This window comes from Haliotis rufescens, unplaced genomic scaffold (assembly GCF_023055435.1).
Source record: "Haliotis rufescens isolate VD_foot unplaced genomic scaffold, xgHalRufe1.0.p SCAF_3, whole genome shotgun sequence".
NCBI lineage: Eukaryota > Metazoa > Mollusca > Gastropoda > Lepetellida > Haliotidae > Haliotis > Haliotis rufescens.
In genome coordinates, this window is record NW_025964001.1 from 56,179,627 (window position 1) to 56,207,298 (window position 27,672).

The window sequence follows — 27,672 nt, forward strand, 5'->3', positions numbered from 1 at the left end:
GTGGTGGTTTTACGTCCCTTTTAGCAATATTCCAGCAATATCACGGCGGGGGACACGAGAATTGGGCTTCACACATTAATCCCATGTTGGGAACGAACCTGGGCCTTCGGCGTGACGAAAGAACGCAATGAAACACGTTCTGCCTGCCTGCCTGTCTGTCTGTCTGTCTGTCTGTCTTTCTGTCTGTCTGTCTGCCTGCCTGCCTGCCTGCCTGTCTGTCTGTCTGCCTGCCTGTCTGTCTGTCTGTCTGTCTGTCTGCCTGTCCGCCCGCCTGCCTGTCTGCCTGCCTGCCTGCCTGCCTGCCTGCCTGTCTGTCTGTCTGCCTGCCTGCCTGCCTGCCTGCCTGTCTGTCTGTCTGTCTGCCTGCCTGTCTGTCTGTCTGTCTGTCTGCATGCCTGCCTGCCTGTATGTCTGCCTGTCCGCCCGCCCGGCTGGCTGCCTGCCTACCTGCCTTCCCGACTGTCTGCCTTCCCGACTGTCTGTCTGCCTGTCTGCCTGTCTGCCTGTCTGTTTTAGGTTTATATGTAGCCGTCTAAAGCGCCACAGATTGTATCCCTTGGACGCGCCAGAAACCTTTTATCGTAGGCTCGAATCCAAATTTCGCCTGGATCATACTTGTAGACGTGTCAACACCATACATGTGCTCGTGGTCAACGTCTGTGGCCTACCTTTTATCGGGCTTACCTCTCACGTGGAGCTGAAACGTCACAATAAAACTGAAATACTGTTCAAAGCGGCGTTAAACCAAGCTCACTCACTACATACATGTCGATCTATGTACATATTGGAGAAGAGCTCGAGCTATCGGCGTAAGACGTGATAAGCATGGCAGTACATCTGCACCGTGTACATGCTACCAAAGGGGGCACGGGTGGTCCAGTCGTCTAAGCCGCAGCGACTCGCTATGCAGAGTTGCGTCCCTTGGGCACGCCGGACACCTATGATTGTGGGTTCGAATCCCGGTTCGCCCCGATTATGTTTCTAGGTTTGTCAGCACCATATACCGTGCTCGTGGGTTTCACCGAAGTGGTAAACGTCTGTGACCTGCATTACTTCGAGCTTTCCTCCCACATTAAGCTGACATATATAACTGGAATACTGTTAAAAGCGGTGTTAAGCCCAACTCAGTCACATGCTACCAAAGCTACGTGTATGGGGACGCTGTCTCTAAACACACGGACAAGGAAAATAAAGATGATACGGTAAGGGATTAACCTTTGTAGCATTCTTGTTAATTATGAATTTATATGTTATGAAGTAAATATGAACGAGTGCGTTTACATTTATCATTCCCATGTGTGTGAAGTAGAGCAATTGAGGTAATTCGACATCAAAAGGTTTCTCAAATTAAATTACATTCATGACAAGAATACACGTAATATTAAACAATATGACAAGCTTTGTATCAGGATATCGAGACAGTTTTACACCGTTATTTGATGTTCATGTACTGAATACAGACGGTAGCTCGGACAAACCTTGAACTCTCAGATGAACTGTTTTGATTTTGACTGGCGTCGTGTTGATCTGGCAGTTGTACCCTCCCTGGTCGCTATGTTTGGCGGCCCGGATATGAAGATTCCAATCTCTTGTGTACGGACGTTCCACGCTCAGGCGCTCATCGTCAATGATGCGACGGTCCTCAAAGGTCAGTAGTGTTGACCACTGGTCGGTCCATATTACCTTTGCAGCAAGAACATCAATGAGAGGTCAGTACAGTTCCTGATCACCTTTACATAGAATACAGCATGAGGGGTCAATCATCATCGTTTAATCAGTATATTAGTTCTATTACGATAAGTGTGGGGGCACGGGTGGCCCAGTCGTCTTAGGTGCCGCGATTCGCTGTGCAGAGTTGCGGCCCTTGGGCAGGCCAGAAACCTATGATTGTGGGTTCGAATCCCGGTTAAACCCAATTATGTTTCTACACTCTAGGTTTGTCAGCACCATACCCGTGCTCGTGGGTTTCACCGAAGTGGTAAACGTCTGAGACCTGCATCACTTCGGGCTTTCCTCCCACATTAAGCTGACACGCTGTGATATAGCTGGGATACTGTTAAAAGCGGCGTTAAACCCAACTCACTCGCTACGATAAATGTCATGGACCTATTCGCTACAAAACCGTTGTTCGGAGACAGATTGGAGGGCACGGGTGGACCAGTCGTCTAAGGCGCCGCGATTCGCTGTGCAGAGTTGCGTCCCTTGGGCACGCCAGAAACCTATGATTGTGGGTTCGAATCCCGGTTCGACCCGATTATGTTTCTAGGTTTGTCAGCGTCATACCCGTGCTGGTGTGTTTCACCGAAGTGGTAAACGTCTAAGACCTGCATTACTTCGGGCTTCCCTCCCACATTAAGCTGACACGGACGCGATATGACTGGAATACTGTTAAAAGCGGCGTTAAACACACTTATTCACTCCGAGTCCGATGTGTATAGCTTTAAAATAGCCGTCCAATCAAATTACTCTGATGAGCGAAAGAAATTCTGTGGGGTGAGGGACGGAGCGATGAAGATAGTGAAGTCACTTCCGAAACGAATCGAGGATAAATATCGATGAATCAACTGAATGGAGATATAATACACTTGATAATCGAGGATGATGGTCATTACGATTCCACAAGTATAATCCAGTACACTGTGGATATAGTGAGTGAGTGAGTGAGTTAGGTTTAACGCTGCTTTTAACAGTATTCCAGTTATATCACGGCGTGACAGCTTAATGTGGGGGGAAAGCCCGAAGGGTCTCAGACGTTTACCACTTCGGTGAAACCCATGAGCACGGGTATGACGCTGACAAACCTAGAAACATAATCGGGGCGAACCGGGATTCGAACACAAAATCATAGGTTTCTGGCGTGCCCAAGGGGCGCAACTCTGCACAGCGAATCGCGGCGCCTTAGACGACTGGGCAACCCGTGCCCACTATAATTACAGTAAAGAAATGTACTAGAATTAAGCCATAGCGAATTAAGATTATTAAATTCATAATTGCTAGATTATGCAATATATTTTTTTATAAACACAACGTAGGCATGTTACAAGATTTACATTTAGTTGTCTGAGAAATTGATAAACACATATTATTTTCCATTATAAAAACATATACATAAATAAAAAATATTTATGTTTGGTGTAATATCGTAAGTAGAGTATTACTTTATAAAAATGCAGAAAAGGGAAACAAGTACCTTCAATAAACCCGGCTGCGAAAATTCGAGCTGTTAAACGACTGCGTTAAATCCCCAATATGTATTGCATGTTATAGAGCTAACGTTAAAAGGTCATCGTACAACTAGATATTCACGCGAGGCTTGTTCAAAGAATAAACCAAATTGCATAAGATATGCGCTCAGAGCTGTATATTTTTTCCTGTTCATATCAACACAAAGGTTAAGTCCTCGCAGCTCCTCAGTCCAATGATACACCTGTGTTCTATGATGGAGAGGATTATCGTTCCAAAATGCTGGTAGACCCCTAACAGTTGCTCTACACTTTATCCCGCTCAGTCACGCGATCCTAGTGGTTCTTGAACGCTAACCACCCACCGTCAGGAGGAATTCTCTCCGTCAGAGGCAAGTTAAATGTATGGCTTCTACCTAGATAACAACGCTTCATCATTGATCCTAAATGTAACTGTCCAAGCAATAAAAGCGCACGATGCGTCCCCGGCACACCGGTTTAAAATGGCTTTCCTTTAGAACATTTACGCTCTGAACTGTCAACAGAGACTTGACTATTATCGCTAGCCTGATGTGAGCGATATTTGGTTTAACATTAACTCTGTTGATTTTTTCCCATTAAAGTTATTCGAATTTCAGTATCTGTAGATGGAAACAATAATAAAAGTGCAAAGGTTTGCTTCCTTAAATTAATACTTATAGGATCGGTAATTAAATTTAAGATGAGATGTACAGAGACACGGTATAATAATTTCATTCTGCATCAGAATACGAGTACGTCCTTTCATCATACCATTTTAGTCGCAATGGCCGACCAAGGAGGACTGGATGGTCGATGGCTGGATATTTGATCATGCTGTCATTAACTGGTTGGGGCACGGGTGGCCCAGTCGTCTAAGGCGTGCAGAGTTGCGTCCCTTTGGAACGCCAGAAACCTATGATTGTGGGTTCGAATCCCGGTTCGCCCCGATTATGTTTCAAGGTTTGTTAGCGTCATACCCGTGCTCGTGGGTTTCACCGAAGTGGTAAACGTCCGAGACCTGCATCTCTTCGGGGTTTCCTCCCACATTAAGCTGTCACGCCGTGATATGACTGGAACACTGTTAAAGGCGGCGTTAAACCCAATTCACTCACTCACTCACTCATCTACTGGTTTGACTCTATACTTTAGAGGACACCGTGAAAAACATGCAATTTTGCTGAGTGCGGCGTAAAACAGCATTCACTCAATTAACACTTTCAATTGTTAGTTTTAGTTACCTGGTGTTTGCCGAGATTTTTAACAGAGCATGGTAAAATTGCAGTCATTCCTTCTCTCACGGTGACGTTCATGAAGGGGACGTCAAAACTCGGCGTGATCTTCTGTCCGTCTGAAACGAGATACATACAGTCTACAGAGGGCCACGCCCTTGACCTACACTGTCAAGAGGTCACGGCCACAGCATATACAGTCTAGAGGGCGGGGCGGATTGAGCATTTAAAACATTTAAACATGGACTTTATTCAATTCTTCATAACGCATTATAAATTCTGAGAGAGATAAAGATAATTGAAAAGAACCATATGAATATGCAATATGCATGACATTCGTCTTTTGGGTGATGGAATTGTATCCGTGCTGTTCCTATCAATTTGTTTTCAATCTCCTTCAAGATAATTTTTATAATGAGTTCAAAAAAGATAAATAATTGCCCCCTTCTTAAATTCGCGTATGATGAATGTCCTTCTTGTTTGATTTTTTGACTCAGAAAAGACTGAATGCAATAGCACGATTAACGGAAAATAGAAAATATATATTGTATTTATATATCAACATATATTTATTTTTCATGAATCTTAAAATGGTCATGTTCTAACGAAAGGAAATCAGAAAAGTAAACACATTATTTCTTTCAACGCGAAAGTTTCTGTTTGCCTTTTGGGATCTTGATTCATTAATTGAAATTTATTCATTAGCTGCAGTAACACAGTTTATCGTTGTAATGATTTTTTCCTGAATATTATTATCCCTTCCCTTGCCTACCTGTCACCAGACTTTGTAATCATATTAATCACAATTTGCTTTGTACGGAAGTGATTACAGTAAACTACGGTTATAACGAACACGCTTATAACGAACTGACGGATATAACGAACTTACTTTTTATTGTCCCGACGACTTGCTGTAGTTATGCTGTATATGTGCTTATAACAAACTACGGTTATAACGAACTAAAATTAGTAGTCCCTTTGAGTTCGTTATAACCGTAGTTTACTGTATAATGATTGATATACGTGCACGTTGATAATACGGCACCAACTACCCAAACATAGAACCGTAGAAATCTCGAATGTCGGAATACACCTGCTTGTCGACCATACGATATATCGAATTGTTTGTAATCACCTGAATTGGATACGGAAACCTTCGGACAAAGAGACGCGCCTGCCACTTGCCTTGAGTCGACCCCACATAAAACATACAGCCGCTATATAACAAGCTCAAAACAAGTACTCGTGTATATATGAACCACATGAATCTAATCATCAGAAATCCATTTATGCACGTATAGTCTTAACTCCCAAATGGGTATCGATGGACGTCACAATGGCTAGATGGCACAGTCAAATTGGGTGATCGAAACTATCGTTTATCAGAGCGTCCATTGCCACATCGGTAAATTGTGAAGATAAAAACCCAAACGAACTAGGTCGTTACTTTACTTGGTTCACTCTGCGTGTGTTGGCACTGTGCATGGCCCGAACATATTGCCCAGTGGACTATTAAGGGAGATAAGGCCACGGAAGAAACGGGTGAAAGGTTGTAATGGTCAAGACGCTGATACGAGCGACGCGAAAATATCCAACATTTGCCTCTGTATAATATTACAATATTTCCACCATAATGATCAGAGTGACATCAACAAGACGCGTGTATCAAATCCTTCAAGCAAGGGAGGTGTAGGTGAGGTGAAATGGGGTTTAACGTCGCGTCCAAGATTATTGCACTTATATAGCGACGTGCATGTACGTGTGTGTGTTTGTGTGGCTGCTTGTACTAGTCCGGACTGATGCCGATTTATAGTGCTAGCTCACTGAGATACCATGCCGCAGTTTAACATGAAAACCCCACTCAGACACATTATACTGACTCCGAGCCGACCAGTCCTTGTTTTAACCCCTTAATGCCGAGCGCCAGACAGGGTAACAACAAGTACCATCTTTTAACGTCTTTTGGTATGACGCGGTCGGGGATCGAACCCCTGACCTTCTGCTTTCCGGGCGGACGATCTACCACTAGACCACGGAGGCGGTCTCACATAGTGTAAAAACACAGGCATGGTTATAGTTAGTTTTGTTTTGTGCTGCTTTGACCTGTACTTCTGTATATCTGCGCGTCAGCCTCATGTAGGAGGAAGGCCTTACATTTTGCAGATGGAAGACGCTTTCCATTTTTTTGAAGCCCACATGCATATGTATGGTCCTCCCTAACCAAGGATCATAATCAGGGCCAATCTGAGTTTCGTACCAAGAGCATAGGATCCTGGTCTACAGAGCCTACAGAGCGAATTGCGGCGCTTTTGACGTCTTGGTTACCAATGGTTATAGGCTTACACAAAATACTACAAATGTAACGTGAGTGAGTGAGTTTGATTTTACGCCGCTTGTAGCAATATCCCAGCAATATCACGGCGAGGGACGCCAGAAATGGGCTTCACACATTATACCCATTTCGGGAATCGAACCCGGGTTTTCGGCGTGACGAGCGAACGCTTAACCACCAGGCTACCCGACCGCCCCTACGAATTCAAGGATCTTCGGGGGAAGTAGATTTACAACTGAATTTGATATTGCCAGTAATTGATTTCACTTTTCAGTGCTTGATATGACCACCTGATACCGTACGCGCATCTTCAAACATATGTCAACCTTATAAAATATCTAAACTGACATTGAGAACTCTTGGCTATGTCTTTTAAAAGAAGCAAATATTTCCGAGGGACATTATTCTTTCTAATGTGAATGAGTTGTATAATGTAGATGCTTCAATTGTTTATTGGTTTTATTTATATTCATTACACAAAAATGTTTAAGGTAGTATAATGTTTAAGCTCATTAAAATTGCAATAAACATATCTTAAATCGAATTCTATGGAACTATTTCGATTTTCATTTTCATGTTATCAAACGTATATTCATGATGCTAAACTATTTTATGTGTAGTACAAATATCTTGACCTGTAGTGTTAGATAGCAGGGACACATCCAGTAACCAGATCAGCAAATATCTTGACCTGTAGTGTTAGATAGCATGGACACATCCAGTAACCAGATCAGCAAATATCTTGACCTGTAGTGTTAGATAGCATGGACACATCCAGTAACCAAATCAGCAAATATCTTGACCTGTAGTGTTAGATAGCATGGACACATCCAGTAACCAGATCAGCAAATATCTTGACCTGTAGTGTTAGATAGCATGGACACATCCAGTAACCAGATCAGCAAATATCTTGACCTGTAGTGTTAGATAGCATGGACACATCCAGTAACCAGATCAGCAAATATCTTGACATGTAGTGTTAGATAGCATGGACACATCAAGTAACCAGATCAGCAAATATCTTGACCTGTAGTGTTAGATAGCATGGACACATCCAGTAACCAGATCAGCAAATATCTTGACCTGTAGTGTTAGATAGCATGGACACATCCAGTAACCAGATCAGCAAATATCTTGACCTGTAGTGTTAGATAGCATGGACACATCCAGTAACCAGATCAGCAAATATCTTGACATGTAGTGTTAGATAGCATGGACACATCCAGTAACCAGATCAGCAAATATCTTGACATGTAGTGTTAGATAGCATGGACACATCCAGTAACCAGATCAGCAAATATCTTGACCTGTAGTGTTAGATAGCATGGACACATCCAGTAACCAGATCAGCAAATATCTTGACCTGTAGTGTTAGATAGCATGGACACATCCAGTAACCAGATCAGCAAATATCTTGACCTGTAGTGTTAGATAGCATGGACACATCCAGTAACCAGATCAGCAAATATCTTGACCTGTAGTGTTAGATAGCATGGACACATCCAGTAACCAGATCAGCAAATATCTTGACCTATAGTGTTAGATAGCATGGACACATCCAGTAACCAGATCAGCAAATATCTTGACCTGTAGTGTTAGATAGCATGGACACATCCAGTAACCAGATCGGCAAAGCACGTTATATGGCATTAGGTCATTCTAGTTAGGCTCTGAAATATGCATTCAGACCTCGGAGTGCGCCGTGATAGACTATTCTCACAGGGGAGGGTTTATCACTGACAACCAAAATTTTAATGTTTCCAAAGAAGCATGATATCCTTTCAAACGTGAACTTGTTGGATGTTTCTGACAGAAATGAATTAATTATTCTGCCCATGCCTAATGGACCAGACACATTATTAAGATCGATACCCCTTGGCACGAAACAGGCAAGGATGTCTATTTTCCGTTAATCGTGCTTTTGCATTCAGTCTTTTCTGAGTCAAAAAATCAAACAAGAAGGACATTCATCATACGCGAATTTAAGAAGGGGGCAATTATTTATCTTTTTTGAACTCATTATAAAAATTATCTTGAAGGAGATTGAAAACAAATTGATAGGAACAGCACGGATACAATTCCATCACCCAAAAGACGAATGTCATGCATAAGTAACATGTTTGAAAACATAAAGGATGAAAATTAATTATACGTAATACACACGGAATTAGTCTTGGAAATGTTAAAGTGTGTTAAGTGTGCGTCATTTTAGAACAACCTGCAGCTGCATAGTGAAATGTTTTATAATTACACATCTTGGCTCATTATTTTTCTCTGGGTCATCAAGCAAATGTGCAATAAATATGGTAAAATAACTATGATTATATCTATGTTTTGGTATTAATTATCATGCTTATTATGGCTCTACAGATTGGTCGATCTTCTGACAATGTACACAGCAAACCATTTGTTCAGACAGACAAAGGAGGCCAACTGCCATATTAATAAGGATAGAGGTAAAAAAGTTACTATTTTCTTTTCCATTCACGAAAATTGTACATCTATAATGGGGAATGAAATATTTCACGATAAGTGTGTAAAACATAAGTGTGTAAAAAATGCCAAGCAGGGTGTTATTGGAAACTTCGAATTTTCGAAGTTTTTTAATTTGAAAAATTAAACCTCGTGACTCGTGAAAGCATATAGGGGCATCTCCGGCCTGCAAAGAGGTAAGATTTACGTGATTAACTTCTAAAACAATCAAAGTTTGATGGATAAATCAGAACATGATTCGATACTCCTGAAAGCAACTTCATGTATACCCGATTAAATACTGAAACAGTATGAAAACGCTAAATTTCGACTGGGCTTTGAAGGGAAATGATTGAATGCACTGCAGTTGCTATGGTAAATCGTGATGCTACTTATTTCTGATAACATACCAGAGAGTATGTCCGATACGTGTGACGCCACACTGTGGAAACCTTAGAAACAATTTATTTAACAATGAAAAGTTAATCTGGACGGAACTGTTTCAGCTGAAATCGTCCGTATCAACACATATGTAAATGCTTCCACCGGGAATCCTACAAAAGGGGTCACAGTGGTGACTTGTAAAAATGCCACAGTTGCATACATGTCGCAGTGTCACAGTTGCATACATGTCGCAGTGTCACAGTTGCATACATGTCGCAGTGTCACAGTTGCATACATGTCGCAGTGTCACAGTTGCATACATGTCGCAGTGTCACAGTTGCATACATGTCGCAGTGTCACAGTTGCATACATGTCGCAGTGTCACAGTTGCATACACGTACAAGTGTCACAGTTGCACACATGTTGCAGTGTCACAGTTGCATACATGTCGCAGTGTCACAGTTGCATACATGTCGCAGTGTCACAGTTGCATACATGTCGCAGTGTCACAGTTGCATACATGTCGAAGTGTCACAGTTGCATACATGTCGCAGTGTCACAGTTGCATACATGTCGCAGTGTCACAGTTGCATACATGTCGCAGTGTCACAGTTACATACATGTCGCAGTGTCACAGTTGCATACATGTCGCAGTGTCACAGTTGCATACATGTCGCAGTGTCACAGTTGCATACATGTCGCAGTGTCACAGTTGCATGCATGTCGCAGTGTCACAGTTGCACACATGTCGCAGTGTCACAGTTGCATACACGTACAAGTGTCACAGTTGCATACACGTACAAGTTTCACAGTTGCATACATATCACAGTGTCACAGTTGCATACATGTACAAGTGTCACAGTTGCATACACGTACAAGTTTCACAGTTGCATACATGTACAAGTATCACAGTTGCATACATGTCGCAGTGTCACAGTTGCATACATGTACAAGTGTCACAGTTGCATACACGTACAAGTGTCACAGTTGCATACATGTAGTAATGTCACTGTTACATACATGGAGTAATGTCACTGTTGCCTACATGGAGTAATGTCACTGTTGCATACATGTAGTAATGTCACTGTTGCCTACATGTAGTAATGTCACAGTTGCCTACATGTAGTAATGTCACTGTTACCTACATGTAGTAATGTCACTGTTGCCTACATGTAGTAATGTCACTGTTACATACATGTAGTTATGTCACAGTTGCCTACATGTAGTAATGTCACAGTTGCCTACATGTAGTAATGTCACAGTTGCATACATGTAGTAATGTCACAGTTGCCTACATGTAGTAATGTCACTGTTACCTACATGTAGTAATGTCACTGTTGCCTACATGTAGTAATGTCACTGTTACATACATGTAGTAATGTCACAGTTGCATACATGTAGTAATGTCACAGTTGCCTACATGTAGTAATGTCACAGTTGCATACATGTAGTAATGTCACTGTTGCATACATGTAGTAATGTCACTGTTGCACACATGTAGTAATGTCACTGTTACATATATGTAGTAATGTCACTGTTGCCTACATGTAGTAATGTCACTGTTGCCTACATGTAGTAATGTCACTGTTACATACATGTAGTAATGTCACTGTTGCATACATGTAGTAATGTCACTGTTGCACACATGTAGTAATGTCACTGTTACATATATGTAGTAATGTCACTGTTGCCTACATGTAGTAATGTCTCTGTTGCCTACATGTAGTAATGTCACTGTTGCATACATGTAGTAATGTCACTGTTGCACACATGTAGTAATGTCACTGTTACATACATGTAGTAATGTCACTGTTGCCTACATGTAGTAATGTCACTGTTGCCTACATGTAGTAATGTCACTGTTGCCTACATGTGTTGTACTGGTAAAATAACAGTATGTATCTATAATGATTTATCAAACTTGTAATGTATCATGCCATTAATAGTTCTCAGAAATACGTTTAGAATTTATGCATTGGCATAGACGGTACAAGTTCGAATCCCACGCGGTTATCAACTGGCGACTATCCTTCATCCTAACATCCTCAATACATAAGTATACGTACTAAACGCTGCAACGCACTTACCATTCTGTCCGTTTCCAAAAGCATAATGATACGCCCTTTAAGGATAAAGGGCAATAAACGGGTTTTACTGGTCGATAATGTCTGACTCACTGTCAACATTAAACGGTGTTACCTAGGAACATGTCATAAAATAGTCACCACTTGTCATTACATAAACATTTTATTATTGGTTATTTTCGGCCTAGCGTGTTCAAGAGTTATAATCGATGTATGGAAAGACGTTCATGTTTCTCTTTCAAATGGGTCACCGTTGTATATCCATCTGAAATGTGCTCATGCTGCCTGTTTTATTTTATGAGCAATATTGTTCATAGTTTGCGCACAACCATTGTTCAATGTTGAATATAATGTGCATGGAATGTGAGTTGTGTGTACATGACTAATAGTCAGCGTTAACAAAATATGTTCCTTTTTACAGGGCTTGAGGAAATTTAGATCCAAGGTCTTCTCAAAGCAATCATGTACTAAACGAATTCATGATGTGTTTGACCTGTGCAGATGCATGTGACCAGCGTCAAAGATATTAACGGTAAACCTCCCAAAATACAAAAAGGTCCACAACACCAAACCATGTCACATGGTCCGTCTCAGCCAATTATTACAATTTACAGGATGAGTTTCAAAAGGTTGGCAGTACAAAAGGGAACAGTTTAAAAACATGTCCCAAGTTTTTGCTTCACAATCCAATATGAGAACTTTCCGTGTAATGGAATTAAGTCAAAAACTCGGCTTCTATACTCAAGGGATCCCATTTGTTGCCGAAGAAATGTCTGTTAATACAGTGTACGTTTTATCAATGTCGGAGGCCGTCGCACAGCATTGATTCCCGTACACAGAACAAGCTAGGAAAGGCTACATTTCCTGAAGCCCAGATTCCCTCCTTTGTGGAGTCCACAAATATTGGTACAGGGGATTCATGCCTTCTTATGGCGATTTAACGGCGGACTAGGCTTCAAGCCATGTTCATGTGACTTATTGACTCCAGTGTTGGTCCAGCAAATTAATTTTGACACGATTTGCTTTGTCCTATTTATCACGTATTTCATGTCGCATAAACAGAAACAATGATATTCTGGCGTAATGTTCACGCGTATCATTCCATGAAGAACAGTTGTTTCATTTTCAAACGTACAAGTTACAATAAATGATATAGATGCAAAGTATCAACCACAACAAAGTGCAGATATTCTTTGTAAGTGACAGTGACACTTTATGAGGAGATATTGTGTATTCACTGCGATTGATGACTTGCATTTTCCGTTATCGTCTTTTTATCTTTTTTTCGAGATGAGTGTGTGAACTTTATTTTTCCATAAGAAATAATACTAAAATCTAAAATGACCTAACTGCCCGATACAGAAATGAAACTGCAGAAGTAACACATTTCACGAAGAAATATCGGTGCTTCATCAAGGGGTTCCACAATACGATACACATTCAAAGAACATATGACAATGTTTTTACACATCCGGTACCAAAGGAACCTCTCACTGCGTTGATATGGCCTTGGTTGATTTATTTTCAGATTTAGATAACAGGAAATGAGAAAAAAGGCAACAACAAAATATTAATCTGCTCTCATTGTGAATAAAAGAGAAATCTTCCTTTGTATGACCCAAACTCCGAACAAACAACACTGTCTCCAGTGGCAGATGTTTCACACTTGGCGGACGATGCAAATACCATTCATAACCTGGGTCAAACCATCTGACACATGCAAGCACCTCACGCCTATCATCACAAATGCCTACACAGTTCAGTGGTATGCAATTCTTCAGATACATTGCATGTATTATGTATGTAATTCTGTTGCTGCTTCCAATGATCCCTTTATAGCCTTCATATCATGGGGAACGATTGCTTCCGTGCAATGTCTTTTGAAATGACAACACATGATACAACAAGAATGACCAAAAGATTGTGCTTTGGGAAACATGAGAGTTAATGCCAGTTTCAGCATTGTTTCACCTATATAATGGCATTATGTAAACATCAGTGTGTAAAGACACTACCTATGGCCAAGAACGAGAGTCTCTATTACGTCCTCTGTCCCATGTCATCCATTCAATTATAAACCATTGTAAAATAAATGGCAGTGTGTGTTGCAGTCTGATTGGTTGAAAACGTTGTTTAATGGGATTGGATCCCGGAAATCTTTCTGACTTTTTATTGAGTATGAAAAGTATTCTTGATAATTATTTCTCTCATTCTCAATCCTAAATTTCCTAACCGGACGAGTTCCGTTATGTGACGCCTTCGAACGTGTCGTGACGTCATAGCATTCAGGAGTGAAGTCATATTTGTTGTGAGACTTTACTTAGAGACAGACCGTGTGTGCTTCAGACAATTACTGATAACTTTTGTACATCGAATATTCAATAACACTTTCAAATCTTAAAACGCCTAAAGTTTATCTCCTAATTGTAGCCATCCCATCCTATTTTGTTCTTGTATTACACTGCACATAGATGTAGAGTAAACTGTACTTCATAAATAGAGGGGACTAATATAACCGCATCATCTGTCTCATAATTAGATCAATACATAAAGACTTTTCAAGCCTTTGATGTCTACATTTAACGTTTTTTTAGGTACAACGGAGCATGCTCTTTCAACGAAGATTTCAAAGAGCGTCAAACAACTGTTGCTCAAAAGTTGTTTGATCAGGGTTAAAACTTTCAAACAAGTGGAAGACATTTCCAAACTTGACTCATCAGTGACAACAATGATAGTCGATGCAAGTCCCTATTATTGCTTGGTCAATATGTTCCCGTAAGTATAGTATTGCAAACATGACTCTCGCGGTTGGATCAACATAACACATCTAGTACACAAGCATTACTTCCAGCTGAAACGACCGAGTCACGAAATAACAATGTTAATGTATCATAACTACTATTACAGCTGTTGCCCGTTTTGTTTGTGTACCTGGGAGCAAATTTTTTTCCTCAGTAAAGCCTGTAATCCGAGAATCAAAAACTATTATTTACATCTGTTCCCTTCCAATAAAAAAATGCATGCGTTTTAATCGGAAACTGGAATAACATAAATACATGGGCTAGATTGAAATAAAGGTTGCACAAACGTATTCCAAAGAGTGTAAAAGAATGTCAGAATGGACAGACCAGATTAACGGCAAACATGTTCAATGTCTGAAGACATTCAGCCGCCTGTTGATTATTTACATCTAGAACAGACATGTCGTTAATGAAACCATGAGGAACTTTCATGTACACGTATCAATGGGATATACCAAGTCATATATCTATAGACGTACATAGTTGAACAGTGACGGAAATACCTGTTCAAAACCACAGCAGAACAATTTGCCTGTATTCCGAGCTCTGAAGTACATATTGGTCTGAAAAAACACACACTGTTCTATTTAACAAGGATAAAATGATAGGTTCTATTCAACTAGTAAACACATTTGATAGACAACACATTTTGAATTCAAACCATACATATACTTCCCAGTATACATTCAAGCTGACAAAAAGTAATTGACAAGATCCCATGCTGCCTACTGAAGGTTCTCTGATAGGCATCCATTCCAATACAAGATATGATAAGTCTGGTGGTATGATTTACAGTCAGTAGGCATTAAGTGGCACTCCATGATATGAAGGTCGATATGAAATGATATTAATGGTGTTAAAACCAGTAGTTTAGAGAGCGTGGAGACACGCAAAGTGCCACAGCATTGTGAAGATGGATTAGGCTCTTACACTGGAAGATAGGACTTCTTATTATCCGTCAACTGAAGAGATAGATTGTAGTGACTGGGAGACGGACACCTTTTAATCTTCCTCCAATAATAGATGGTGTTTGTTTACGGGTGAGGCAATTTGAGCAAAAACACCATAGCCAGATCGAGATATGCATATTATGTCATAGTCTGTGTTAGGAAATGCTCCAATTATACGATAGAATGTGTTGAATGGTATTCTGTGGAATGTCATGCAGTAACAACGACCAGTATCATGAACAATATTAGAGGGACAATGGATAATGTAAATCAGTTCTCTTGTTGAATAGTTTAGCTCTGATCTATTTTCAGATTCTGTGCAACGCGTTTAAGCAGTTAATATCATTTTATATATTTATGAATTTAAACTGTAATCCCAGGATCAGTGGGTTGTATTTGTTATCATTTGTCATTAGAAAAGAATACCTGATTTTTATGAATGAAATTTGCAAGTATCATGAGCATGTTTAACTACAGTGTTTGATCTTTACAGAAATGTTTCTCCCTATCGCCAGATTTGATCATTGTATCACTCATCTTGGAAAGTGATACCCAAATAGAAAGAGAGGTATTAATATTGTATTAACTAATCAATCAGGGACATGCTGTCACGTTAGTATTTCACTGTCTTGTTTACATTTGACATTTTGACAGTCTTAATCATGGGGATTAAGCATACACTCTCAAAATTCGATTCCATTCATTAATCTTTCATTTCAAATGTCGAGGTCAAGCATATTATGTTCCTGACGCATGTAAAATAACGTTTCCACGAGGGGTAGTGGAAAAAGGATATTAAAAATAACACAAACTCATTACAAAATTGCCATGTGACCTTGCCTCTTGCCTAAGGTGTTTTACTAATCCCCAAGGGTTTCTCTGTCACTGACTATCCAAAGAAGACCGATTGCTGCACGTTGAAGCGTTGTTTTGACATCTTTAAGAAAACCTTTATTTTCATTTTTATTACAATCAATGTGTCTGACTGTTTAAAATATTTATGAAAAAAACATAGAAGACACATTCACACATGAGGATACCTGTTTCGTGTTTCTTGCTTTATCAGTGTTATACCCATGCTCGTCGCTTTCATCCAAGTGGTACACTTTTAAATTTTTGTCATTCTTGTCTTCAACACGAAGCTGACACGCCCTGGTATTAAATAAAAGCGACAAAACCCTGTCCATATTGACAAGAAATTTCTGCCAAAAAAGAGTCGATTGTTCGATTAATACCGTTCAAAGCAGCGTTGTACCTTACTCCAGACTGCTATAAGCAGCATGTACATCTGTCCTTAGGTTTTGTATGGCCTAAAATGTATGCCTCGTTGTCACCTGAATTTCAAATAACTTCATGAAATATATGCTTCAATTATAACTGAGCAAACGACAATAACAAAGTAAATATTTCAAACTGCGATCAGGAAATTGTAATTCCTGTTCTGTATCAGTGATGCATTCGGAGGAGGAAGAGGGAGAGGTGGGCAACTGGCCTTCTTGGCCACAAACATCTCTGGATCGATTCCCTGTGTCGGTACATCTAGTGAAACCCATTTATGCTGTCCCCTTGCTGGTCGTCATGCGGCGATTAGTGCGGATGTCAAGCTAATGATGAACCAGCCAATCGATCCAAGACTATGAATGCTCATAAAGTGCATTCATAACCCTATCTCATGAAGAAGTATGCCACGCAAGACATAGTTAACATGGCAACAAATTCATTTGAACGCTTCCATATACCTATTGACATACCATGTAGGTATAGGAGGAATAAAACGCGAAGACTCTCCCAGCACCAAGAGAGGTCAATTACATTATATTGCCACTGGAGGCACAATATTTGTATCAGCCTTGTGGAGACGATCTTCAAATACGCGTTAATCACCACTTAGCCGTCAACGTTGCCTGTTCATTGGGGTAAATATTTTCTGAAAGTCACAAAAAAGTCTGAAACTATGATCCAAATTCAGTGAAACTTTTTGAAGACAGTTTATAAGACAGTTTCAGAACTGTCTCCGCATCTCATCAAAGCGAACGTACATTTCCCCGAGGTAAAGTCCACATCAGGTCCGGTTTTTCACATCTGTACAAGATTAACGGTGATTCACAACAATTTCATTACAAAGACGAAATTACGCTTTGAACTAGCAGAACTGATTGATGCGGAGTTCTTATTGCGCGATCAGAACATACGGGCGTTATTTCCTCGTCCGAATTGCAACCATGACCCGTAATCGCTGTAGTAAATCGCGCCCCCTGACACCCCCTAATCAGCCCTATTAAAGATCGCGAGAAGATTAGCCTATCATTCCGACGGTCGACCCTTGTAGCGATATTGTGGGAAAACCAACGTATTTGCCCACCAAACACGATTGCAAGCAAGTGGCTAAATGCTTTGAGTTGTTCCGCGGCGCGATCATTGGCAGTATCAATGGCATATCGATGTTTTGATGGCATCTGTAGCAAGCCGTTAGTGTCTTATTGATGGCAGCCTCTCGAACACGTTATCGTAACCATCCCTGTGGCATCCAGTTCGTCCGTCTATTGACACCTAAAGAAATTCCAGCAATTCAATGATTTAATTCTTTTCATTAGCTGCGGTGTTACGGTCTGTTGTGTATGAGGCCGCGTGATTAGAGAATCTTCCTCCCAGTAGGACTGCTTGCATAGTCTGTGCATCCCATCTACAGCTCCTATAGAACTCGCCGGGAAGACTTTCAACCTGCTCTTGACCTGATACATGCGGAAGGCGATGCAAGTCGCCTTTGTTTGTATCAAACACTCCATCAGGCAACCAGACATGTAACGGGAGCCAGTTCCATTGAGGCATGCGTGCATGTTTTCTGTGTTAACATCTATTTAAACCAACGACCTGTGTTTCTAATGTGTTTTATGTAATGAACACACGCTGAGTTGTGACTGGCAAATGTAACCTACCACTTGCAAATCGTGTACATCGTCCTTTGGTCTATTTCCACGTGTCATCATGTGGACACAACTTAGAAAAAAAAACTTCACCTTCTACCACATCGCACATAACTCTGCACAGTAGCATGATCATAAAATGACATACATGTGTGCAGCTTCTCAAATATTGTTTTACACTGCTATCATGTATAAATGGTTCAATGAGAAGATGTTAAACCGAATGCAGTAGAAGTAGTGTCCAAGTCAGTGTGTTACAATTAGGATTCAATATGTATAAATGGATGGTATGTTTGCATCTATGCATTACATCCCGGATTTAGGTCTCAGTTTCCTGCATTTACACACATAGATAAGATGTTTGCAGAAATTCTGTAAGATTAACTGCTAAATTCGAACACCTTATTATTGATATCCAGGTCTATTAGGATATGTATGCACCATGCATGTAGAAGCACATTGAACGAGCAGAACATGATTAGTATATGCAGCATGTAGTTCCACAAATATCATATTTATATACTAGTAAATATGGAACATGTCCTTATGCGGAACATGGCTTTTTAGCACCATACACACGTTGTTCCACACGTTTCTCGAGGTGAACAGGGATATAGGGATTTATGTGGGATGCATAAATATAGAATCCAGGGAATGTCGATGTGGAATTGTAGCTCATGATATTATTAAGCATGTCTTTTTGTATTGTAAATTGAATATGAATGACAGAAATGAACTATTTGAAATCATTTGTGATGTGATAGATGTCTCTACATTTGCAAGACTATGTAGTGAGGACGATGACATAATCCTATCTGTACTACTAGGCGGTATGCCTGAGTGTGTTAGCCCTTTATCTCAAAGTCTATGGGGTGACCTTATGGTTATTGTGTCAAGACATTGTAGGAAATGGCTGTATCTGTTACAAAACAGTTATAAGAATACTTGATTGTCATGCATTTTGTAGTTATCATTTCTAATAATATTGTTCAATTGTACTACTGTACAGCTCTGTAATTATACATAATATCATATATGATATGTATCTTCAATATCTGGAGGAAATAAAGAATATCTATCTAAAGAATATTTATCTATGCAGCATGTAGTTCGACAAATACCTATTTATATGCTAGTATATGTAACATGTGGAACATGTCCTTATGCGGAACATGGCTTTTTAGCACCATACACACGTTGTTCCACACGTTTCTCGAGGTGAACAGGGATATAGGGATTTATGTGCGACGAAGTTCAACAAATATATACGGGAATCAAAGATATATATGCTACACATAGTCTACAAGTACCAGTAGTTCTGGTGGGGTAGGGAGTAGGGATGTGTATGCATCCGTGGGTCGGGGCTGGGTGTGAATTGGCTCGTTGATATGATGTTATTCTACAAGTATCTCTAGAAGAACAGGGGTTATATGTATTTCTGATCCGTGAAGATCCGGGTTATAAATGGTCGTCAGCAACCCATGCTTGTCTAGGAAGCGACTTACGGGATCGGTGGGTCAGGCCTGCTGATTTGGTTGATGCTTGCCAACGTATCCCAAATGGGTTAGATCGATGCACGTAAGGTCAGTCACTGAATTGTCTGTTACAGAATCAATTATTTACATATTATTGTGCATTGTACAGGTGTGCATTACTCATGTGAAGAAACACAGGTGTGCATTACTAATGTAAAGAAACGCGGGTGTGCATAACTAATGTGAAGAAACGTCCGTGGAAATTACTCATCTGAAGAAACGCAGGTGTGCATTACTTATGTGAAGAAACGTCCGTGGAAACTACTCATGTGAAGAAACGCAGGTGGACATTACTCATGTGAAGAAACGCCCGTGGACATTACTCATGTGAAGAAACGCAGGTGTACATGACTCATGTGAAGAAACGCAGGTGGACATTACTCATGTGAAGAAACGCCCGTGGACATTACTCATCTGAAGAAACGCAGGTGAACATGACTCATGTGAAGAAACGCAGGTGTACATCACTATAGTGAAGAAACGCAGGTGTGCATTACTCATGTGAAGAAACGCAAGTGGACATTACTCATCTGAAGAAACGCAAGTGGACATTACTCATGTGAAGAAACACAGGTGAACATCACTAAAGTTAAGAAACGCAGGTGTGCATTACTCATGTGAAGAAACGCAAGTGGACATTACTCATCTGAAGAAACGCCTGTGGACATTACTCATGTGAAGAAACACAGGTGAACATCACTAAAGTTAAGAAACGCAGGTGTGCATTACTAATGTGAAGAAAGGCCCGTGGACATTACTCATATGAAGAATAGCAAGTGGTCATTACTCATCTGAAGAAACGCCCGTGGACATTAATCACGTGAAGAAACGCAGGTGGACATCACTATAGTGAAGAAACGCAGGTGTGCATCACTCATGTGAAGAAACGTAGGCGACATTACTCATGTGAAGAAACAAGGGTGAACATCACGACAGTGAAGAAACGCAGGTGGACATTACTAATGTGAAGAAACGCAGGTTTGCATCACTTAAGTGAAGAAACGCAAGTGGACATTACTCATGTTAAGAAACGCAGGTGGACATTAATAAAGTGAAGACCGCAGGTGTGTATTACTATAGTGAAGAAACGCCTGTGGACATTACTCATGTTAAGAAACACAGGTGGACATTACTAAAGTGAAGAAACGCCTGTGGACATTACTCATGTGAAGAAACGCCTGTGGACATTACTCATGTGAAGAAACGCAGGTAAACATCACTAAAGTGAAGAAACGCCTGTAGACATTACTGATGTGAAGAAACGCAGGTAAACATCACTAAAGTGAAGAAACGCCTGTAGACATTACTAAAGTGAAGAAACGCCCGTGGACATTACTCATCTGAAGAAACGCCCGTGGACATCACTATAGTGATGAAACGTAGGTGTGCATTACTAATGTGAAGAAACGCAAGTGGACATTACTCATGTTAAGAAACGCAGGTGGACATTAATAAAGTGAAGACCGCAGGTGTGTATTACTATAGTGAAGAAACGCCCGTGGACATTACTCATGTGAAGAAACGCAGGCGACATTACTAATGTGAAGAAACACGGGTGAACATCACTAAAGTGACGAAACGCAGGTGGACATTACTAATGTGAAGAAACGCAGGTTTGCATCACTTAAGTGAAGACCGCAGGTGTGTATTACTATAGTGAAGAAACGCCTGTGGTCATTACTCATGTTAAGAAACGCAGGTGGACATTACTAAAGTGAAGAAACGCAGGTGTGCATTACTAATTTGAAGAAACGTAAGTGGGAATTACTGATGTGAAGAAACACAGGTGGACATTACTAAAGTGAAGACACGCCAGTTGGCATTACTGATGTGAAGAAACGCAGGTGAACATGACTCATGTGAAGAAACGCCCGTGGACAATACTCATGTGAAGAAACGCCAGTGGACATTACTCATGTGAACCAATTATATTTCCTCCAATAATTCTTTTTGATCTACCTCTTAAATTTATACCTCAGAATGCTGCACCTTGACTTAACTTTAGTTATTTCAGCCTATTCCTCATTCATACTTCATAGATGGTGATAGAAGTGTCACAAAACCACGATTTAACAGAATCGTCTTTGGGAGATATTAAACTTCTACATATACCTCCCCGTCCATCATGCTTGTTTTAATTAGGCAGATACACAATCAGTGATTTATTTGTGAGACATTTTATGATAGTTTCAAAAATGACATTATGCATATTGAATTTTTCCGATGCTAAGTAAATGTTAACATGTTAGATTTTGTAATGAAGCTATATATAGCGACTTTGATTTCAGCTGACATTTCGCGCTTTCAATATTGAAACAAAACACGCCTCAAATTAAAATGCCAATGGAACATAGTCAGTTGCATTAGCTCTTGATTCTGACAGATTAAAATCAAATATCTAAAGCATTGGCCTGGAAGTTCTAATTTACTAATCTACAGTTAAACTTCCTCACATTTGAAAATGCAAAACGTTTATATGCTTGTAGAAAATTCTGTTCGTAGTCAAATGCATGCTTAAGATTTAAGATAGATCAGGATACCAAATGCAAAGAGGTAATATGACTTTCTGTAAATTACGATATATTCGTATATTCATATATATGTCTATACGAATTGGCACATCATTGGCACAACATGAGAAGGACAAACCACTGCGGGATTTACGCATGTTGGTTTCAGCATTCATCAAAGCTCTATTATTCAACCCTGACTGAATGCGTGGGGGCCGACCATTCAGTAATCTGGAAGGATGCTGGGAATCTCCTCAGAGACCGAATACTTCCTCGGTCACCGTTTAAATACAGAAACACCTCCTCGGTCGCCGTTTACATGCAGAAATATTTCCTCGGTCACCGTTTAAAGACAGAATGCTTCCTCGGTTACCGTTTAAAGACAGAAATACTTTCTCGGTCACCGTTTACATGCCGAAATATTTCCTCGGTCACCTTTTAAGGACAGAAACACCTCCTCGGTCACCGTTTACATGCAGAAATATTTCCTCGGTCACCTTTTAAGGACAGAAACACCTCCTCGGTCACCGTTTACATGCAGAAATATTTCCTCGGTCACCGTTTAAATAGAGAAATACCTCCTCGGTCGCCGTTAACATGCAGGAATACTTCCTCGGTCACCGTATAAGGACAGAAACACCTCCTCGGTCACCGTTTACATGCAGAAATATTTCCTCGGTCACCGTTTAAATAGAGAAATACCTCCTCGGTCGCCGTTAACATGCAGGAATACTTCCTCGGTCACCGTATAAGGACAGAAACACCTCCTCGGTCACCGTTTACATGCCGAAATATTTCCTCGGTCACCGTTTAAATAGAGAAGTACCTCCTCGGTCGCCGTTAACATGCAGGAATACTTCCTCGGTCACCGTATAAGGACAGAAACACCTCCTCGGTCACCGTTTACAAGCAGAAATATTTCCTCGGTCACCGTTTAAATAGAGAAGTACCTCCTCGGTCACCGTTTACATGCCGAAATATTTCCTCGGTCACCGTTTAAATAGAGAAGTACCTCCTCGGTCGCCGTTAACATGCAGGAATACTTCCTCGGTCACCGTATAAAGACAGAAATACTTCCTCGATCACCATTTAAAGACAGAAATACTTCCTCGATCACCATTTAAAGACAGAAACACCTCCTCGGTCGCCGTTTACATGCCGAAATATTTCCTCGGTCACCGTTTAAATAGAGAAATACCTCCTCGGTCGCCGTTAACATGCAGGAATACTTCCTCGGTCACCGTATAAGGACAGAAACACCTCCTCGGTCACCGTTTACATGCAGAAATATTTCCTCGGTCACCGTTTAAATAGAGAAGTACCTCCTCGGTCACCGTTTACATGCAGAAATATTTCCTCGGTCACCGTTTAAATAGAGAAGTACCTCCTCGGTCGCCGTTTACATGCCGAAATATTTCCTCGGTCACCGTTTAAATAGAGAAGTACCTCCTCGGTCGCCGTTAACATGCAGGAATACTTCCTCGGTCACCGTATAAAGACAGAAATACTTCCTCGATCACCATTTAAAGACAGAAATACTTCCTCGATCACCATTTAAAGACAGAAACACCTCCTCGGTCGCCGTTTACATGCCGAAATATTTCCTCGGTCACCGTTTAAATAGAGAAATACCTCCTCGGTCGCCGTTAACATGCAGGAATACTTCCTCGGTCACCGTTTAAGGACAGAAACACCTCCTCGGTCACCGTTTACATGCAGAAATATTTCCTCGGTCACCGTTTAAATAGAGAAGTACCTCCTCGGTCACCGTTTACATGCCGAAATATTTCCTCGGTCACCGTTTAAATAGAGAAGTACCTCCTCGGTCACCGTTTACATGCCGAAATATTTCCTCGATCACCGATTAAAGACAGAAATACTTCCTCGGTCATCGTTTAAAGACAGAAATACTTCCTCGGTCACCAACACACACACACACACACGCACACACGCACACACACACACACGCACACAAACACACACACACACACACACACACACACATATTATCATATTGCACATCAGTGTTACTCATACCAGCATATATATATAATATAATATAATATAATATAATATATATGCTGGTATTTGTAACACTGATGGGCAGGGAGGCAATTCCATGGTGATGTATTTAGGTCAGGTGTTATTGTCAGGTCTTCTAGCCTTTAGGTATCGCTCGATGGCTTCCTGCAACCGTGCAATATCTTCACCGAACTACATGTACATATACACACCACTAGCTGTGTCCACATTTTGTGCCTGTTATGGTATGTCAAAGTTGTATTTTACTTCTAGTATAAGTTAACCAGCGATTCATATCAGACTGATTGTCTTAGAGCAAGCCATCGAATTAGTCCGCTTAAAAAACTAATGCTGACATTTAGTTGTGAATACGAGAACAGAAAATGTATTATCTACTTACGGACCTGGAAGTTTACTGATTTTTTGACATTCTGTATTAACATTTATTTCAATCGAGATGTAATCGAGTGGGAAATATTTCAATTTAATCAGTACAGTTTTCCTGGGGTTGGTTAGCCGAAGTAATTATAATTCCATTGTGAGCGTGCGCAGTAGATTGGAAGTCAAATACATTAAGAGTAGTTGTCATTATGAAACAATTCGCATGCAGCGGATGGCTTTGGTAAGAAAGAAGTTTAAACCAATAGTTTTCACAGACCAGGGTGACCCTAAGGGTCTGCCCGGAGTGGAAGGTCGGTGGTTCGATCCCCTGCCGCGTCATACCAAAATACGTTAAAGAGATGGCACTTGTTGTTACCCTGTCTGGCGCTCGGCATTTAAAGGATAAATCAGAGGCTTGACGGCTCGCTGTACAGTACACTGAGTCTGAGTGGGCTATCCTTGTTCATGGGGTATCTCAGTGGGCTAACACTATAAAACCGGTATTAGTTACTTTATGAGTATTCTTAACTTGAACGCAGCGTTAGCCCAATCTCACCCATGCCCGAAAACCAAACACTCAAGGAACCATGAGGCTTCGGCCCTCTGTTCTCAGACTTGAACATGAAGGTCTACTAATAACGACAATGCGTGAGTTCCGAAGGGCGAGGTGTGTCCTATCTCTTTTCACAACACACTAAACCATTTATATACATTTGAAAGTATTTTGGCCGTCGGTACGTTCAATATAAACGTATTTCAACACTATTACTAACTAGTTTGTGATGTCGTCATCGAAATTACACGATAATTACCGAATTGTCACGAGTTTCACTACTTGAAATTTAAGACGTTCACACCAAAGATTAACCAGTCTCGCTTAAAATCAGTTCTAAGAAGCACCTGTACAAACAGTGCAAAATACACTTTGACATTTTCCCCACATACTTACAGTGCTTACAGCGTGGGTTAATCTACACATATGCACTGCCAGCCATAGCTATTGTTTATCACGAAGCACCTACGTCGGTGGAATACATCCAGTACTCCCTTTTTATCTAAAAAAAGAAAATATACTGGCGACAGAAAAAGAGATATAGATTAACTGCAATGAAACAAGTACATGTAGACTTGGCGATTCCGGTTTGAGAAATGTGTGATCTGTATTTAAAATCAATAGCTCTAAAAGAGACCATTCGTAACGTTTGTCACCCGATTGCAAAACTTTTTGACGTTAACTAAACTGTTTCATGTACACTTACGACAGACAGAAAAATATAACCGACGAGAACGTGAATAATACATGCGGTGTCATCTGTTTTGCTCGTTTAATACATGCTTTATCATTCACAGTGCCGTATTCTCCTAATAAATGACACGTTTTATTTTCCACCTAAAACGAAGACCCAAACCTGAAATTATGTTTCCCCATTTTATTTTTCAACGTATTTTCGACGTTAAAATTACTACCGTCTGTCTGCAGAAACCTACGACCTCATTGGTCTAATGTGATATAAGAATGCAGAGGAACGCATAAGATTGAATTTGTAGTATTTGGTCAGATAGAAACCTGCTTCTAGCCAGAGCAAAATTAATGTCTTCCTGAAATAGTGTTTACCACGTCTCGGAACGAGCCCCAACGTCCGTGGGTTCAGCCACATTGGAAAACATAGACAATAGCTAAGAAATGATGTATATCGTTTTAACACAGCTAATCAGCAATTAGAGAAAGTTGCGAGTTAACTAAACTAATTTATGGGCAGCAAATCTAATTAGTTGTGACTGAAGTGAGAGCTTCGCTAGCAGCCCAGCTGGGTCTACTGCGAGGGTCTTCCGAACAGCCTCGAGGAATTCAATCCCAGGTCTGTTTGAGCTTCTAAAATACTGCAAATATGCGTAGCAGGAATTTGATCGTTTGGCTTGGTCAAGGGCTCCTATTAGATACCTTAATAACAGCTGCCAATACTTTAGCATGCTTGCAAATAAGCAACGTCTCAACTTGTTTTAACCTTGTAAAACTGGAAACAGCCATTTTTGTTAAGTGAAAAGAGCTTAAAGAACCAGCTCGTTATCAATCGCATATTTAATCTAGAGTGGTTCCATGTAACTTATAGAGATGATGCATTCAGCACCGTTTCATCTCATGATTTTTCTATAGAATGTCAACTGCAACACCCCCATAAGACACTGCTGTATTTTCATGTACTCGTGTAGATCCGGGTTAGAATTGGTCTTCAGCAACCCATGCATGTCATAAGAGGCGACTGTTTTTGTCGTAAGAGGGACTAACAGGATTGGGTCAGGCCAAGTGGATTGGTTTATGCCTGTCATCGTATCCCAACTGCAAAGATCGATGCTCATGATGTCACAACTAGATTGTCTGTATTTTGTTGTATTGTGACAATTTTGGGAAAATATTAAAATTTATTAGAGATACTCAAACACAAAATTAACTGTGATCCAATTACGTTTTCGAAAATGTGAATTAATAATATGAATATGATCGTGATACCTCTGATTGACTTGTGTAATTGACACAAATACATTGGTTGGAAGAACTGTTTAGAATGACTATGCTGTCTATCATTAGACGACTTAAAGCACTATATGTTACACAATAAAAAAAATAGAGAAGAGCTATGAATTAAGTACGATATGAAATACATGAACATAATCACAGTTACTTTTGGGAATTTTACCTTATGAATAAACTAGCTGATAGAAATTAGCATGCATTCTCGAACAGGAACCGAGACAACTGATAAGTTGTCCATTGTTCATATGTACAGTTGAAAATATCGGATTCACAAACGACACTTTAATCCCGGAGCTGTAGTATATCACGTCA

The 27,672-nt window shown here is 40.4% G+C and overlaps 1 protein-coding gene across 1 annotated transcript in view; it reads right to left on the reverse strand.

Annotated features, from left to right (window-relative positions):
• The window catches only part of LOC124148765 (limbic system-associated membrane protein-like), a 78,262-nt gene that overhangs the window by 20,742 nt on the left and 29,848 nt on the right, over positions 1 to 27,672 (reverse strand). The window contains exons 2-3 of the mRNA XM_048403102.1: positions 4,442 to 4,551; positions 1,479 to 1,683 (exon numbers count right to left, since the gene is read on the reverse strand). Of these exons, the coding sequence (XP_048259059.1) occupies positions 1,479 to 1,683; positions 4,442 to 4,551 (315 nt within the window). The remainder of the gene's footprint in view (positions 1 to 1,478; positions 1,684 to 4,441; positions 4,552 to 27,672) is intronic.